Source organism: Symphalangus syndactylus, chromosome 12 (assembly GCF_028878055.3).
Source record: "Symphalangus syndactylus isolate Jambi chromosome 12, NHGRI_mSymSyn1-v2.1_pri, whole genome shotgun sequence".
Lineage (NCBI taxonomy): Eukaryota > Metazoa > Chordata > Mammalia > Primates > Hylobatidae > Symphalangus > Symphalangus syndactylus.
The window spans coordinates 126059289-126075388 of record NC_072441.2 but is presented as its reverse complement, the minus strand read 5'-3'; the positions used below and the strand labels follow the sequence as shown (position 1 = coordinate 126075388).

At 42.9% G+C, this 16100-nt stretch overlaps 1 protein-coding gene across 1 annotated transcript in view; it reads right to left on the bottom strand.

Annotated features, from left to right (window-relative positions):
* TXNDC12 (thioredoxin domain containing 12) overlaps window positions 1-16100 on the bottom strand; it is a 36038-nt gene that overhangs the window by 16798 nt on the left and 3140 nt on the right. Inside the window, exon 2 of the mRNA XM_055254552.2 lies at window positions 4447-4507. Within this exon, the coding sequence (XP_055110527.1) occupies window positions 4447-4507 (61 nt within the window). The remainder of the gene's footprint in view (window positions 1-4446; window positions 4508-16100) is intronic.

The window sequence follows — 16100 nt, the reverse complement described above, 5'->3', positions numbered from 1 at the left end:
AATCCTCCTAAACTTTCATGATGTTCTCTCTATTGCAGTTATCTTCCATAGCTTTGACAATCTGTTTTCTATAGAGTACTGTGTGTAATGAGCCTTAAAGGTCCTTATCACCCCCTGATGTAGTAGCTGATTTAAATATTGTGTTTGGAGGCAAATAGACCACTTTTTTTTTTTTTTTGAGACAGCGTTTCACTCTTGTTGCCCAGGCTGGAATGCAATGGCGTGATCTCGGCTCACTGCAACCTCCACCTCCCAGGTTGAAGCAATTCTCCTGCCTCAGCCTCCTGAGTAGCTGGGATTACAGGCATGCGCCATCACGCTCGGCGAATTTTGTATTTCTAGTAGAGACAGGGTTTCTCCATGTTGGTCAGGCTGGTCTGGAACTCCTGACCTCAGGTGACCCCCCACCTCGGCCTCCCAAAGTGCTGGGATTACAGGTATGAGCCACTGGGCCCGGCCACAAATAGACTTTTTTATTTGCCTTTGGTGTTGAACTCATGGGGCTCTGGGTGGCCAGAGTACTGTCCAATATCAAAAGAACTTTAAAAGGCAGTCTCTTACTGGCAAGGTACTTCCTGACTTCAGGGACAAAGCATTGATGGAACCAATCCAGAAAAAGGGTTCTTGTTGTCTAAGCCTTCTTATTGCACAACCTAACACCTGGCAGCTGGTGTTTATCTTTGCTCTTCGAGGCTGGAGATTAACAGCTTTATAGACAAGGGCAGTTCTGATGACAAACCTGACTCAAACTCCTGGGCTCTGGTAATCGTCCCACCTCTACCTCCCAAAGTGCTGGGTTTTTTTGCACAAAACAGTAGAGTTAGCCTGTCTCTTCTTGCCTTCAATGTTGGTACTTGCTTCTCTTCCTATTTTTTTTTTCCTTTTTAAAAACTGAAATAGGGTCTTATTCTGTTGCCCAGGCTACAGTTCAGTGGTGCAGTCATGGCTAACTGCAGCCTCAATCTTCCAGGCTCAAGCAATCCTCCCACCTCAGACTCCTGAGTAGCAGGAATAACAGGTGTGTGCCACCACACCCAGCTAATTTTTGTAGAGACAGAGTTTCCCATGTTGCCCAGGTTGGTCTTCCTTACTATTAATGTCCTTTGTGGCTTTTTTTTTTTTTTCCAGAGTAGGGTACCTTAATCTGCATTAAACACCTGTTCAGGCAGATATCCTTTCTCTTTAATGATTTTCTTAATGGTGTCTGAGAATTCATCTGCTGCCTCTTGGTCAGCATAAGCTGCTTCTCCTGTATCTTGTTTTTTTTTTTTTTTTTTTTTGAGACAGGGTCTCACTCTGTCACCCAGGCTGGAGTGCAGTGGCGGGATCTTGGCTCATGCAACCTCCGCCTCCCAGGCTCAAGCGATTCTCCTGCCTCAGCCTCCCAAGTAGCTGGGATTACAGGCATGGGCCACTACCACCTGGATAGTTTTTGTATTTTTTGTAGAGACGGGGTTTCACCATGTTGGCCAGGCTGCTCATAAACTCTTGACCTCAAATGATCCACCCGCCTTGGACTGCCAAAGTGCTGGGATTACGGGCATCACTGCGCCCAGCCTATCTTGACATTTTTTAAGCCAAACCTCTTTCTAGAATCAGCAAACCATCATTTGTTGGCATTAAATACTCCAGCTTTAGATCCTTCACCTTCTTTTTGCTTTAAGTTGCCATATAATGACTTTGCTTTTTCTCAAATCATATTAGAGTCAATAGGTATGCCTTTTTATAGTACCCACATAAAAGCTACATATTATGCACATAAAAAGGCATTTGGCAAAAAGTGCAAGGTTTTTGCGCCTGTTGGCATAGCTACAGTGACAACTTCATGAATTTTCTTTTTTTTCTTTTTTACACAATTGGTCCTTACGCTGGATTTACCTTTTAAAAAATTTTTTTTTGTAGAAACAGGGTCTTACTTTGTTGCCCAGGCTGGTCTCAATCTACTGGGCTCAAGCAATCCTCCTGCCTCAGACTCTCAAAATGGATTCATCTGGCAAGGCCAGAGCAAGACACCATCTCAAAAAAAAAAAGAAAAAGGGTTCATTTATCTTGAAATGACAAGCAACTACCTCTGTAGACCTCAGTCTACAGTACATATCAAGCAATTCAATTTTTTCTTGTAATGTCATGAGCATTCTCTGCTTCTTGGGAACACTTCCAGCATCACCAATGGCACCTTGTATGGGTTTCATGGTATTTTCTAGGTTTATGATATTATACTAAATACCAGGAAAAATATGCAAGAGTTGTAAGGGATTACTTTTTTTTTTTTTTTTTTTTTGAGACCAAGTCTTGCTCTGTCTCCCAGGCTGGAGTGCAGTGGCATGATCTTGGCTTACTGCAACTCCATCTCCCAGGTTCACACGATTCTCCTGCCTCAGCCTCCCAAGTAGCTGGGATTACAGGCATGTGCCCACCACGCCCAGCTAAGTTTTTTGTATTTTTAGTAGAGACAGGGTTTCACCATGTTGGCCAGGCTGGTGTCGAACTCCTAACCTCAAGTGATCCACCCACCTCGGCCTCCTAAAGTGCTGGGATTATAGGTGTGAGCCACTGCGCCCATCTGAGAAACTACGTTATACTGCGATACGCGATACACTGGAGAGACGTACTGCTCACTGAAGATTAATGTTGCATGGCATTTTAAGTGGATACTCACAATACTTGAGTTCACCTCCAAAGCAACAGGAGGTGGCCACAAAATTATTTCAGTCATGTTATACACTACAGTTAATTTTTATGCAGTTATGATTTAATATGGCATCTTTACATTTGTTTACATTTCTCCCTTCTGCAAATGGCACCATGTGTGGTCTATAGGTGTTTGTGTGCAGTAGTTTTTTATTTTTTTATTTTTATTTTTATTTTTTATTTTTGTTTTTTAAGACAGAGTCTCGCTCTGTCTCCCAGACTGGAGTGCAGTGGTGCAATCTAGCTCACTGCAACCTCCGCCTCCCGAGTTCAAGCGATTCTCCTGCCTCAGCCTCCCCTGGTAGCTGAGACTACAGGCGCGCACCACCATGCCCAGGTAATTTTTGTATTTTTAGTAGAGACGGGGTTTTACCATGTTGGCCACGGTGGTCTTGAACACCCGCCTCAGCCTCCCAAAGTGCTGAGATTACAGGCGTGAGCCATCATGCCTGGCCAGAAGCTTTTTAGACAGGGTCTTAACTCTGTTTCCAGGCTGCAGTGCAGTGGCATGGTCTTACCTCACTGCAGCCTCAAACTCCCAGGCTCAATTGATCCTCCCACCTCAGCCCCCTCAAGTAACTGGTATTTTTTGTTGAGAAGGGGTTTCACCATGTTGCCCAGATTGGTCTCAAACTCCTGGGCTCAAGTGATCTGCCCGCCTCAACCTACCAAAGTGCTAAGATTACAGGCATGAGCCACCGCACCCAGCCAGTGTGCAGAAGTTTTGATAAATTTTAACTTGTAGATTTCTATATGTTTTATGGTAGTAAATGATAATATAGACTAATACCTACATATATTTTATACACTTGTAACATACCATTTTCTTAAGTTTTTTGATGTTTCTAGGCTATGCCGTTCATCTGCAAGTTTTTTCAAACTGCTTGAAATCTCCAAAACATTTTCCAATACATTTATTACTGAAAAAAATCCACATATAAGTGGACCTGTGCAGTTCAAACCCATGTTGTTTGGCTGGGCGTGGTGGCTCACATCTGTAATCCCAGCACTTTGGGAGGCCGAGGCAGGCGGATCGCCTGAGGTTGGGAGCTCAAGACCAGCCTGGCCAACATGGTGAAACCCCGTCTCTACTAAAAACAACAAAAATTAGCCGGGCATGGTGCCACATGCCTGTAATCTCAGCTACGTGGGAGGCTGAGGCTTGACAAGAATCACCTGAACCTGGGAGGTGGAGGTTGCAATGAACGAAGATCGCACCACTGCACTCCAGCCTGGGTAATGGAGCAAGACTCTGTCTCAAAAAAGAAAAAAAAGGCTGGGCGCGGTGGCTCAGGCCTGTAATCCCAGCACTTTGGGAGGCCGAGGCGGGCGGATCACGAGGTCAGGAGATCGAGACCATCCTGGCTAACACAGTGAAACCCCGTCTCTGCTAAAAATACAAAAAAATTAGCCGGGCGTGGTGGCGGGCACCTGTAGTCCCAGCTACTTGGGAGGCTGAGGCAGGAGAATGGTGTGAACCCGGGAGGTGGAGCTTGCAGTGAGCTGAGATCGCACCACTGCACTCCAGCCTGGGCGACAGAGCGAGACTCCATCTTAAAAAAAAAAAAAAGAAAAAAAACCCATGTTGTTCAAGGCTCAACTACAAATGTTAGCCAATATTATTGCTGTTGTTGTAATTAGGCAACTATTCAGTTCTTGCTCTGCCTTGGTATAGCCCTTCACCTGAAATTAACGTTAAGTTGATAGCTGAAAAGTGTTTTACCACCATAAATGACCTAAAACCATGTCTTGTACCTGGCAGCTGCTTCTTTCTTCCCATCTTCCAGTGTCCTCCAATGAATATGATCTCCAAAACCTGGAAGGAAAGAACTTTATAAGCATTCACACAATGAACAAAGGGCACACTCCCAAGAAGGAAGTGTGCATGTTCACAAGATACCCACTAAGAAGGTTTTCTTCTGTCAAGAGCTTGATGTTCAAGTCCCAGCTCCACCACCTTATAGGTGTATGGGACCATACCTCAAGCCTCAGTTTTCATACCTGCAAAATGGAGACACCACCACCTAATTCACAGTTTCAAAGGAGGCTAAATTAAAAAATGACGTTAAATGCTTTGTAAACTATCACAGAATATGCTAATAATACTATAAGAATGAATGAGAATTTCCCACAGAGTAAACATAAAGCAGGTCATAACAAATCATAACCAATTGAAGGTGATTCAGCAATACAGCTTTAGATTCAGAAAGACCTAGGTCCATGACTCCACTTCCTATTACATGTGTGAATTTTTGTGAGTGAAATAAGCTCTCCAAGTCCCAATTTCTTTCTTATTTTCCTCCTTCATCTGTAAAAGCAAGACAATAAGACCTACCTCCAAGTGTTAGTATAAGGATTAAATGAAGTAAGTATTTAAAGCTATTGTGATTATTATTCCCACAATTCACCCAGAGTAATCTTTCTATTTTATTTTTTGAAACTCTTGAACATGTTTTGTAGGATAGCACAGAATGGTCTTTCTAAATCATGTTACTCCAGGAAAAAAACAAAAACAAAAAAACTTTCAAAGGCTTTCCAATGCCCTAAAGATAAAGGTCCAACTCTTGCAGTAGGGTTTACAAAGCCTTTCAGAATATGGCACCTGCCCACCTCTCCAGCCTCACTTTCCACATTTTTCCTAAAATCTTATATACACACCCTATACTTTCACTTTTTGTTTTTGTTTTTGAGATAGAGTCTCTCTGTCACCCAGGCTAGAATGCAGTGGTATGATCTTGGCTCACTGCAACCTCCACCTCCCAGGTTCAAGCGATTCTTGTGCCTCAGCCTCCTGAGTAGCTGGAATTACAGGCGCCTGCCACCACGCCTGGCTAATTTTTTTTTTTTCTTTTGGAGACGGAGTTTTGCTCCTGTTGCCCAGGCTGGAGTGCAATGGCGCGATCTCGGCTCACCGCAACCTCCACCTCCTGGGTTCAAGCGATTGTCCTGCCTCAGTCTCCCAAGTAGCTGGGATTACAGGCATGCACCACGAAGCCTGGCTAATTCTGTACTTTTTGTAAAGACAGGGTTTCTCCATATTGGTCAGGCTGGTTTTGAACTCCCGACCTCAGGTGATTTGCCCGCCTCAGCCTCCCAAACTGCTGGGATTACAGGCGTGAGCCACTGTGCCCGGACAGTAATTTTTGTATTTTTAGTAGAGACAGGGTTTCGCCATGTTGGCCAGGCTGGTCTCGAACTCCTGAGCTCAGGTGATCTGCCAGCCTCCTCAGCCTTCCAAAGTGCCGGGATTACAGGCATGAGCCACCGCACCCGACCCTTTCACTTCTTTAAATGAGAGTAGCACGCACTCTCTCCCCTCCAGGCTTTCACAATTACTACTACCTGTGCAATTCCTTCTGTCCCTCACCTCCAACTCATTCTTCAGGTATAAGCCTAGAGGGCATTTCTTCTGGTATATCTTCCCTGACTCCCAAAGCACCCTATTCTTACCCCATCACAGCACTCCCCAGGCTGACTTGTAAATGTTTATGTGTCCATCTCTGGACCATATCTTTCTTATTCCTCTCTGTTTCCTTAGCATTTAGCAGTATACATGGCCACAGTAAGTGCTCCATAAAATATTTGTTGAGCAAATGAATCTTATTTAGATCACATCACATAAAAGAATTTTATATCCAAAAATTATTAGTGATCATAATGCTAGCTGCTATTTACTGACCACCTTATATGTGGACACACCACATGTGTTATTTCATTTAAATTTGGCCTTATTAATAACCCAGTTTTACTTAATCTCTGTATGCTTCAGTTTTCTCATCTTTAAAAGAGGCATAATAATTACATCTCATAAGGTTACTGAATATTAAATAAGAAATATATGCAAAAACTTAGCATAGTGCTTAGCATATTGTAAATGATCAGTAAGTAGTAGCTTTTGTTATTCTATACGATTGAGACTTCTGAGGCTCAGAGAAGTTACATCATCTGTACTGGTCACATAACTGCTAAATGGCCAAGCTGAGATTTAAATTGCAATCGTGTGCCATTTTGGTTTACCACACTCATCTTTCAGATTTTTCTTCTCAGAAATAAATTCAAATCTAATTTTCATCAGTGCTACCACAGGGAAACTAAAGGTCATCCAGATTAGCACATGCAGGCAGTATCGAAACTAACCATCCTCACTTTTCATTCCCAACAGCATGAGATGCTGTCACTTGCCTAAGGCTCAAGATTTGATTCTGAAGAGTGAGTGATCGAGAATGAAATTGAGAGGATGCCCAGGAGAACTGGAAGGTGTCTAACATGATCACCATCATTCTATTGGTCAATATCTAAACTCAGGCAACTGAATCCTGTTTTGGCAAGATGTCCAACTAGACAGTCTGAAGGGATATACACCTACAAAACAATGAAATCCTAGATAAAATGGACTTTCAGAATGTGCTCACTAGACTCAGTAATGACAGAACCCCTCCATAAACACAAAGCAAGCTAAAACCTATGAGCAACAAGTAAGTGAGGCTGCCCTGAACGCAAGCGTCCATTATGATATGGCAAAATGGAGATGAATCTGAAACTCCCACATTAATACAACCCTCAAAAGAGACTGAAGTGATTCCACGTGAGTGGTACCCCCTGGTTTTCAGATGAATCAAATGCCAAAACTTTCTGGAGGAAAAGATTCTCCACTTTAGGCCTCCAGGATAGCCAATGAAGAAGAACCACCATTATGAGCTCACAATCACGGATCACCAAAAATGTAAGAAAAGAAGTCACCACAACAACAGAAGCAACAAACAGATTTTGATCCCTGAGGAATTCAGATATTATCAGCCACAAAATACAGAAATAACTATGCATGAAATGTTTAAAGAAATAACACATGAAATCACAAAAACAGGCATGCAGCATGCAAAATAAACAGTCAAATCTGGCCAGGTGTGGTGGCTCATGTCTGTAATCCTAGCACTTTGGGAGGCCGAGGTGGATGGATTGTCTGAGCTCAGGAGTTCGAGACCATCCTGGGCAACATGGTGAAACCCTGTCTCTACTACAATACAAAAAATTAGCCAGGTGCCGTGGTGCAAGGCTGTAGTCCCAGCTACTTGGGAGGCTGAAGTAGGAGAATTGCTTGAACCTGGCAGGCAGAGTTTACAGTGAGTTGAGATCACGCCACCACACTCCAGCCTGGGTGACAGAGCAAGACTCTGTCTCAAAAAAAAAAAAAAAAGTCAAATCTGTGAAGTCATCAAGTAGAACTTCTAGAAATTAAAAATACAGTTTTGTTGAAATACAAAGTGAATGAATATGCAGTGATGAAAGGAGTAATCAAGCCATGAAAAGACATTGAAGAACCTTAAATATATACTAAGTGGAAAAAGCATTTTGAAAAGGCTATATACTACATAATTCCAATTACATGACATTGGAAAAAGCAAAATTATGGAGATAGTAAACAGATCAGTGGTTAACAGGGATTCTGGGGGAGAGAGATGAATACGTGGAGCTCAGGATATTTTTGTAACAGTGAAACTATTCTATATGAAACTGTAATGGTGGATACATACTGTTATGGCCTCCATGTGTCCTCCGCCCCACTCCAAAGTTCATATCTTAAAGTCTTTAAAGAGGTAGCTGAGGTAAAATGAGGTCATTGGGGTGGGCCCTAATCCTTATGAGAAGAGGAGATCAGGACACAGACAAACTTAAAGGGAAGATCATGTGAAGACATAGAAGACAGCCATCCAGAAGAAGAAACCAACCCTACCAAGACCTTCATCTTGGACTTCTAGCCTCCAGAACTGTAAGAAAATAAACTTCTGTTGTTTAAGACAGTTAGTCTGTGTATTTGTTATGGCAGTCCTAGCAAACGAATATATATGTTGTTATACATTTGTGAAAACACACAGAATGTACAATACCAAGAATGAACCCGAATGTAAACTAGGAACTTTAGTTAATAATAATGTATCAATATTGGTTCATCAATCGTAACAAATTTACCACATAAATGCCAGATGTTACTAGAAGTTGGGGGAGGGAGGGACAGAGGGAAGGGAATATAGGAGAACCCTGTATTTTCTTTTTTTTCAATTATACTTTAAGTTTTAGGGTACATGTGCACAACGTGCAGGTTAGTCACATATGTATACATGTGCCATGTTGGTGTGCTGCACCCGTTAATTCGTCATTTAACATTAGGTATATCTCCTATTGCTATCCCTCCCCCTCCCCCCACCCCACAACAGGCCCCGGTGTGTGATGTTCCCCTTCCTGTGTCCATGTGTTCTCACTGAGAACCCTGTATTTTCTGCTCAATTTTTCTATAGACCTAAAGATGCTCCAAAAATAAAGTATCAATTTTTTTTTTTTGAGATGGAGTCTCGCCGTCGCCCAGGCTGGAGTGCAGTGGCGTGACCTCGGCTCACTGCAACCTCTGCCTCCCAGATTCAAGCGATTTTCCTGCCCCAGCCTCCCGAGTAGCCAGGATTACAGGCACGTGCCACCACGCTTGGCTAATTTTTGTATTCTTAGTAGAGATGGGGTTTCACCATGTTGGTCAGGCCAGTCTCGAACTCCTGACCTCGTGATCTGCCCACCTCAGCCTCCCAAAGTGCTGAGATTACCGGCGTGAGCCACTGCGCCCAGCCGTAAAGTATCAATTTTTAAAAATGCAATGGATAAGTTAAAACAGCAAATTAGAGGCAGGCAGAGGCATAGATCAGAAAAAGTTATTCAGGATGCAACACAAAGAGACAGGAGATGAAAGTTATGGAGAGGCCAAGAGATACAGAATAGATTGTGAAAGTCTAATACACATAAATTTGGAGTCTCAGAATGAAAGGGTGAAGGAAAAAGACATATTTGAAGGCAGGGCATGGTGGCTCACGCCTGTAATCCCAGCACTTTGGGAGGCCAAGGCAGACAGATCACTTGAGGCCAGGAGTTCAAGACCAGCCTGGCCAACATGGTGAAACTTCTTCTCTACTAAAAACACAAAAATTAGCCAGGCATGGTGGCACACACCTGTAGTCCCAGCTACTTGGGAGGCTGAGGTACAAGAATCACTTGAGCCTGGGAGGTGGAGGCTGCAGTGAGCTGAGATTGTGCCATTGCACTCCAGCCTGGGCAACAGAGGAAACTGTCTTTTTTTTTTTTTTTTTTTAGGCATACTTGAAGAGATAATGGCCGAGCATTTTCAAGAACAAGATAAAACATTAATATGGCCAGGCACAGTGGCTCATACCTATAATCTTAGCATTTTGGGAAGCCAAGGCAGAATGATCACTTGAGTCCAGGAGTTGGAAACCCGCCTGGGCAACACAGAGAGATCTTGTCTCTACAAAAAATTAAAAGCCAGGCACACTGGCATGTGCCTGTAGTCCCAACTACTTGGGAAGCTGCGGTGGAAGGATTGTTTGAGCCCAGAAGTTTGAGGGTGCAGTGAGCAATGATTGTGCCACTGCACTCCTGGGTGGCAGAGAGATCCTATCTCAAAAATAAACAAAATACAACCATGAATCTACAGATTCCTTCATAATATGTATTAACTGGGATAAATTATAAAAACAAACATTTAAATGTTGAAACTGCAGAGCAACAAAAACACTGGGAAGATCTTAAAAGCACTCAAAGAGAAGTGACTTTTTTTTTTTTTGAGACGAACTCTGGCTCTGTCATCCAAGCTGGAGTGCAGTGGCGTGATCTCGGCTCACCACAACCTCTACCTTCTGGGTTCAAGCAATTTTCCTGCCTCAGCCTCCCGAGTAGTTGGGATTACAGGCGCCTGCCACCATGCCTGGCTAATTTTTGTATTTGAGTAGAGACAGGGTTTCATCATGTTGGCCACGCTGGTCTCAAACCCCTGACTTCAGGTGATCCGCCTGCCTCAACCTCCTACAGAGTGCTGGTATTACAGGTGTGAGCCACCAGACCCGCTGAGAAATGACATATTTCCTACAAAAGATCAATGATTAGACTGACAGGAACAACAGAAATCAGAAGACAGCAGAATATCATCTTTGAAATACTGAAAGAAAATAACTCTAAACCTAGAATTTTGTACCCAGCAAAACTATCTTTCAAAAATAAGAGCAAAATACACATTTTTAGATAAGCTGAGAGATTTTTCCATCCTTCCCTCACAGCCCTCAGAAAAAACAATCCTGCTGACACCTTGATTTTGGACTCCTAGCCTCCAGAACTGTGAGACAATAAACTTCTGTTGTTTAAGACACCGTTTGGACTGGGGATGGTGGCTCATGCCTGTAATCCCAGCACTCTGGGAAGCTGAGGTGAGAGGAGCACTTGAGCCCAGGAGTTTGAGACTAGCCTGGGCAACATAGTGAGACCCCGTCTCTATAAAAAAACAGAAAAATTAGCCAGGTGTAGTGGTGCATGCCTGTAGTCCTAGCTACTTGGGAGGCACAGGCAGGAGAATCGATTGAGCCTAGGGGTTCAAGGCTGTAGTGAGCTGTGATTGCCTCACTGCACTCCAGCCTGGGTGACAGAGCAAGACTCTGTCTCAAAAAAAAAAAAAAAAAGACACAGTTTGTGGTACTTTGTTACTGTAGCCTTAGCAAACTAATACAGGGGAGCAAGGCAAAAGCAAGGAGACTAATAAAGAAGCTACTGCAATAATTCAGGCAAGAGATGATAGTGGTCTGGACCAGCTGGGGTGGTAGAGGGGTAAGATACCAATACGTTCTGGACTTATTTCAAAGGCAAAGTTAGCAGGATTTTGCTATGGATATGGGATATGAGAGCAAAAAGAGAAGTCAAGGATCACTCTAAGGTTTTTGGCCTGGACAAGTAGAAGGATGGAGCTGCCATTTACAGTGAGGATGAAAGCATGATTAGAGCATGACCAAGACAGTCCAAGGAGAAAAATTAGATCAAATACATACAATTCTTTCAAAAAATTTTGGGGCCGTGCGTGGTGGCTCACGCCTGTAATCCCAGCACTTTGGGAGGCCGAGGCGGGCGGATCACGAGGTCAGGAGATCGAGAACATCCTGGCTAACACAGTGAAACCCCGTCTCCGCTAAAAATACAAAAAAAAATTAGCCGGGCATGGTGGCAGGCACCTGTAGTCCCAGCTACTCAGGAGGCTGAGGCAGGAGAATGGCGTGAACCCGGGAGGCGGAGCTTGCAGTGAGCCAAGATCACGCCACTGCACTCCAGCCTGGGCGACAGAGCGAGACTCTGTCTCCAAAAAAAAAATAAAATAAAATAAAAAAATAAATAAATAAATAAATAAATAAATTCTCCATGTACCCAGGCCACTCAGAAGCTAGATGTCAAACCTTACAATCATGTAAGGTTATTACTAATAGAGACCTAGAACAGCACTGTAAAGTAGAACTTACTGCAATGAGCTGTTCAATATGGTAGTCACTAGCCACATGTGGCCACAGAACGATTGAAATGTGGACAATCCAGCTGAGCTCAATTTTTACTTTTATTTAACTTTAATAAATTTAAAGAGTCACAACACTAGAGATTTAGTCTAACCTTCTTATTTTACTGAGGCCTAGAAAAGAAGTTATCCAACACTCCAAGGTAGACCACAACCAAAATTTAAGTCTCCTGACTCCTAATTAGCATTCTTTTCTAATACTCCAATACTTCCCAAGCTGTTCTGCTGCAATATCCCTAGAGTAAGTCTAGAGGTGTAACATGAAAATAGTCCACTGTGGCTGGGCGCGGTGGCTCAAGCCTTTGGGAGGCCGAGGCGGGTGGATCACAAGGTCAGGAGTTTGAGACCAGCCTGGTCAACACAGTGAAACCCTGTCTCTACTCTACAAAAATTAGCCAGGTGTGGTGGCAGGTGCCTGTAATCCCAACTACTTGGGAGGCTGAGGCAAGAGAATCGCTTGAACCCGGGAGGGGAAGGTTGCAGTGAGCCGAGATTGCGTCACTGCACTCCATCCTAGGCAACAGAGCAAGACTGTCTCAACAACAACAACAACGACAAAATAGTCTACTGCATGTACAAAATGTCCTTGAGAATTTATATTAAAATTTACATTGGAACTTTTTATAATAGTAATAATCACCACCATCACTTATTAAGCAATTGCATTTTTTTTGGGGGGCGGGTAGAGATAGGATCTTGCTATGTTGCCCATGCTGGTTTTGAACTCCTGGCCTCAAGCAATCTGCCCGCCTTGGCCTCCCAAAGTGCTAGGATTATAGGCATGAGCCACTGCACCCAGCCTAAGTGCTTATTTTATGTAATAATTATATTATAATAACAATATTAATGACTAACACATGAAATTTATTATGTGCCAGGTACTTAAATGCTTTTATATGTATTAACTTATTTAATCCTCACAATAACTTTATGAGGTAGAAACTCTAATTATCCCTTTATAAATAAGGAAGCTGAACTGAAACAGCTTGCCCAAGGTTATGTTGCCAGTAAGTGGCAGAGGGGGACTAGAATCTAGGTGGTTGGGTTCCAGGGTCTGTAGTTAACAACCATTCACCACACTTTACTGCCTCTCTAGCAAAGATTAAATGAACAAATGAATGAAGCTTCACCAAAGCAGAATGGGAACACCAACTTCAGATCTGGAAAACCTGGGCTTTTCGTTTCCCCCTCAAAAAGATGTTTAAAAGGTACAGTGTTTACCTTGTTACTAAAAACATCTATTCCCCAGCACCACTAACACTCCCACCCGTGCCAACATGGAACATCTGAAGGCAGTCCAATTTCCTAAAGTGTCACCTGTATAGCCATTTAATTTATGCCAGTTATCTGCAAAGTAAAGTCTCCCACATCAGCAGCACTTACCCTATAACATTAATTTTTACAAAAAGAAAGAAAAGCAACCATTTCTAAACGCAGCATTCCATCAGAATTTTCAATCCCTTCATCCAAAAATTGTTTTAATGAATGTAAGCTAAAGACATCTGAAAAGTATTATCCACCCCTCCTAGCTGATGAAACCTAAATAACAAAAGGTGAAGCATCAGAGCTGGCAGCCAAGCCTCTCAAACAGGGAACACTGTACCTGAGACATAAAACATAGTGGCTAAATATTGATTGTCTCAGTCAAACAGACCTGCATTAGAATTCTTGTTCAGCCACTTACCATTTTCATAAATGCAAAATATGGCTAACAAAAACATGTATCCCACAGGCTGTTGTGAATGTGAGTAGAACACTGTGTGGGAGGTAAACACACATCATATGTGTTAGTGCCAAATTTTTATTCCAGAGACTTGACAAAGTTATCCATTTTTGTTTCAGGCAGAAGAGCACAAGAACCACTCCCAATGACAGCTTTCTAGTTTCTCCTTTAAACTTTAGAGGAGTTTCTGCACTGAGAGACTGAAATGGTATGCTGGTTAAGGGAACTGGCTCTGGGATTTGTATTCCAGCTAGTCCACTGGACTCCTGTGCCTCATTTGAGGTTTTTTCATCTGTGAAGTGGGGATAATGATAAAAACATTATCCATCTCATAGGGTTATTATGAGGCTTAGTCAATACATGAAAAATGCACACAACAGCACCTGGAGGATAGTAAATGTACAGTAAATATTGGTCACTACTTCTCCCCATGGGTGATGTATTCCAAATTTTTAGTCCATGGAGAACAAGTAATTATTTTGGAACTCTATAGAATGTTAGAGCTGGAAGAGATCTTAGGAAGTACTTCTAGTCCAACTCTCTCATTGACTAATTGGTTGTCACGTAGGACCAGAACTAAATGGCCTGACCAGGATTAAAATCCAGGCCTCCTAATTTCTTATTTTTTTTTTTTTTTTGAGACAGAGTATCACTCTGTTGCCCAGGCTGGAGTGCAGTGGCACTATCTCGGCTCACTGCAACCTCCGCCTCCCAGGTTCAAGCAATTCTCCTGCCTCAGCCTCCCAAGTAGCTAGGATTACAGGCGTGTGCCACCACGCCTGGCTAATTTTTGTATTTTTTTTAGTAGAGATGGGGTTTCACCACGTTGGCCAGGCTAGTCTCGAACTCCTGACCTCAGGTGATCGACCTGCCTCAGCCTCTCAAAGTGCTGGGATAACAGGCGTGAGCCACCGTGCCCAGCCTGGGCCTCCTAATTTCTATTTAGTGCTAAGTCCACATCACTGTGCTGCTTCTTCTTAATGAAAACAGTAGAGATCATTCAGTCTTTCCTCTCTGCAAACCACCAGGCCATTGTCCGGAAAGAGATAGAGCTAAACATCTGGGAAGAAATCCATCTCATTAAGACTTTCAGCAACGATTGCCTCAGGTAGCACTTTTTTAGGAGGTAGGGTAAGTGGGGTATAATCTACTTCCCAAGAATCCATACCCAAGAGATACATAAAACAAAAGTTTGAAATAGTATTAATTCCTTTTAGGGATTATTATTATTATTTCCATGGGAGGAAATAATACTGGTTAATATTTATTAAATATTTTCTAAGTGACACAATATTAAGTGCCTTTTGTTTTTTGATTGAATCCTCCCAACCCAGCCCCACTGCCCTAAGCTCCCCTTCTATGTGCTCCTGCAGCTACCTGGTATTTCCCTGCTCAAAGCACACATCATGCTGCCATGTAACTGTCTGCTTACTTGTCTTGGTACCTTACCAGACTGCAAGCTAAAAAAGGACAGGAATCACAATTATCATGTTTATCATTCATTTCCTCTTTCAACAAATATTCCTGAGCATGAACAAGACAGAAATAGTCCTAGTTCACTGTGGCAGATATGCCCTTCTTACAATGTGACCTCAACATACCTCCCACTGGGGGTGAGGGTGGGGGTCCTAATATTCCATTACCTTGAATCTGCCCCTACAGGGTACTGTGGAAGTGATGCTATGTGCCTTGTAAGGCTAGGTGACAAAAATGCCATGCATTTCTACCTTGTTCTCTTATGGCACTCACTCTTGGAATCCAGCCTCCCATAAAGCTACTGTGAGGAAACCCATAGTAGCCCATGCAGAAAGATCACATGGAGAGGTAACCAGCTTAGCCAAGGCCCCAGTCATCATAGAACAGGGACAAGCCTTTCCCAGTGTGCCATGTTTGAATTCCTTACTCACACAATTGTGAGCATAATAAAATGATTTCTTCATGCCCACTAAATTTTGGAGTGATTTATTACACAACAATGGTAACTGGAACAACCACACAAAGCTTAACATCTAACAAGGAATAAAGATACAAAATACCTGATTCCAAGGTATTACCTATACCTAACACAGTAACTTGAACAGAGTAAATTATTTGTTGAGTGTCTGAGGTAGTTATGATGCCCATTTTGCAGATGAGGAACTGAGGCTTTGAGAGTTAAGAAACTTGCCCAAGGCTACTCGGCTAGTGAGTGGCAGAAGAAATTAAAACTCCGATCTAGGCCTGGCGCAGTGGCTCACGCCTATAATCCCAACACTTTGGGAGGCCAAGGAGGGAGGATCACCTGAGATCAGGAGTTTGAGATCA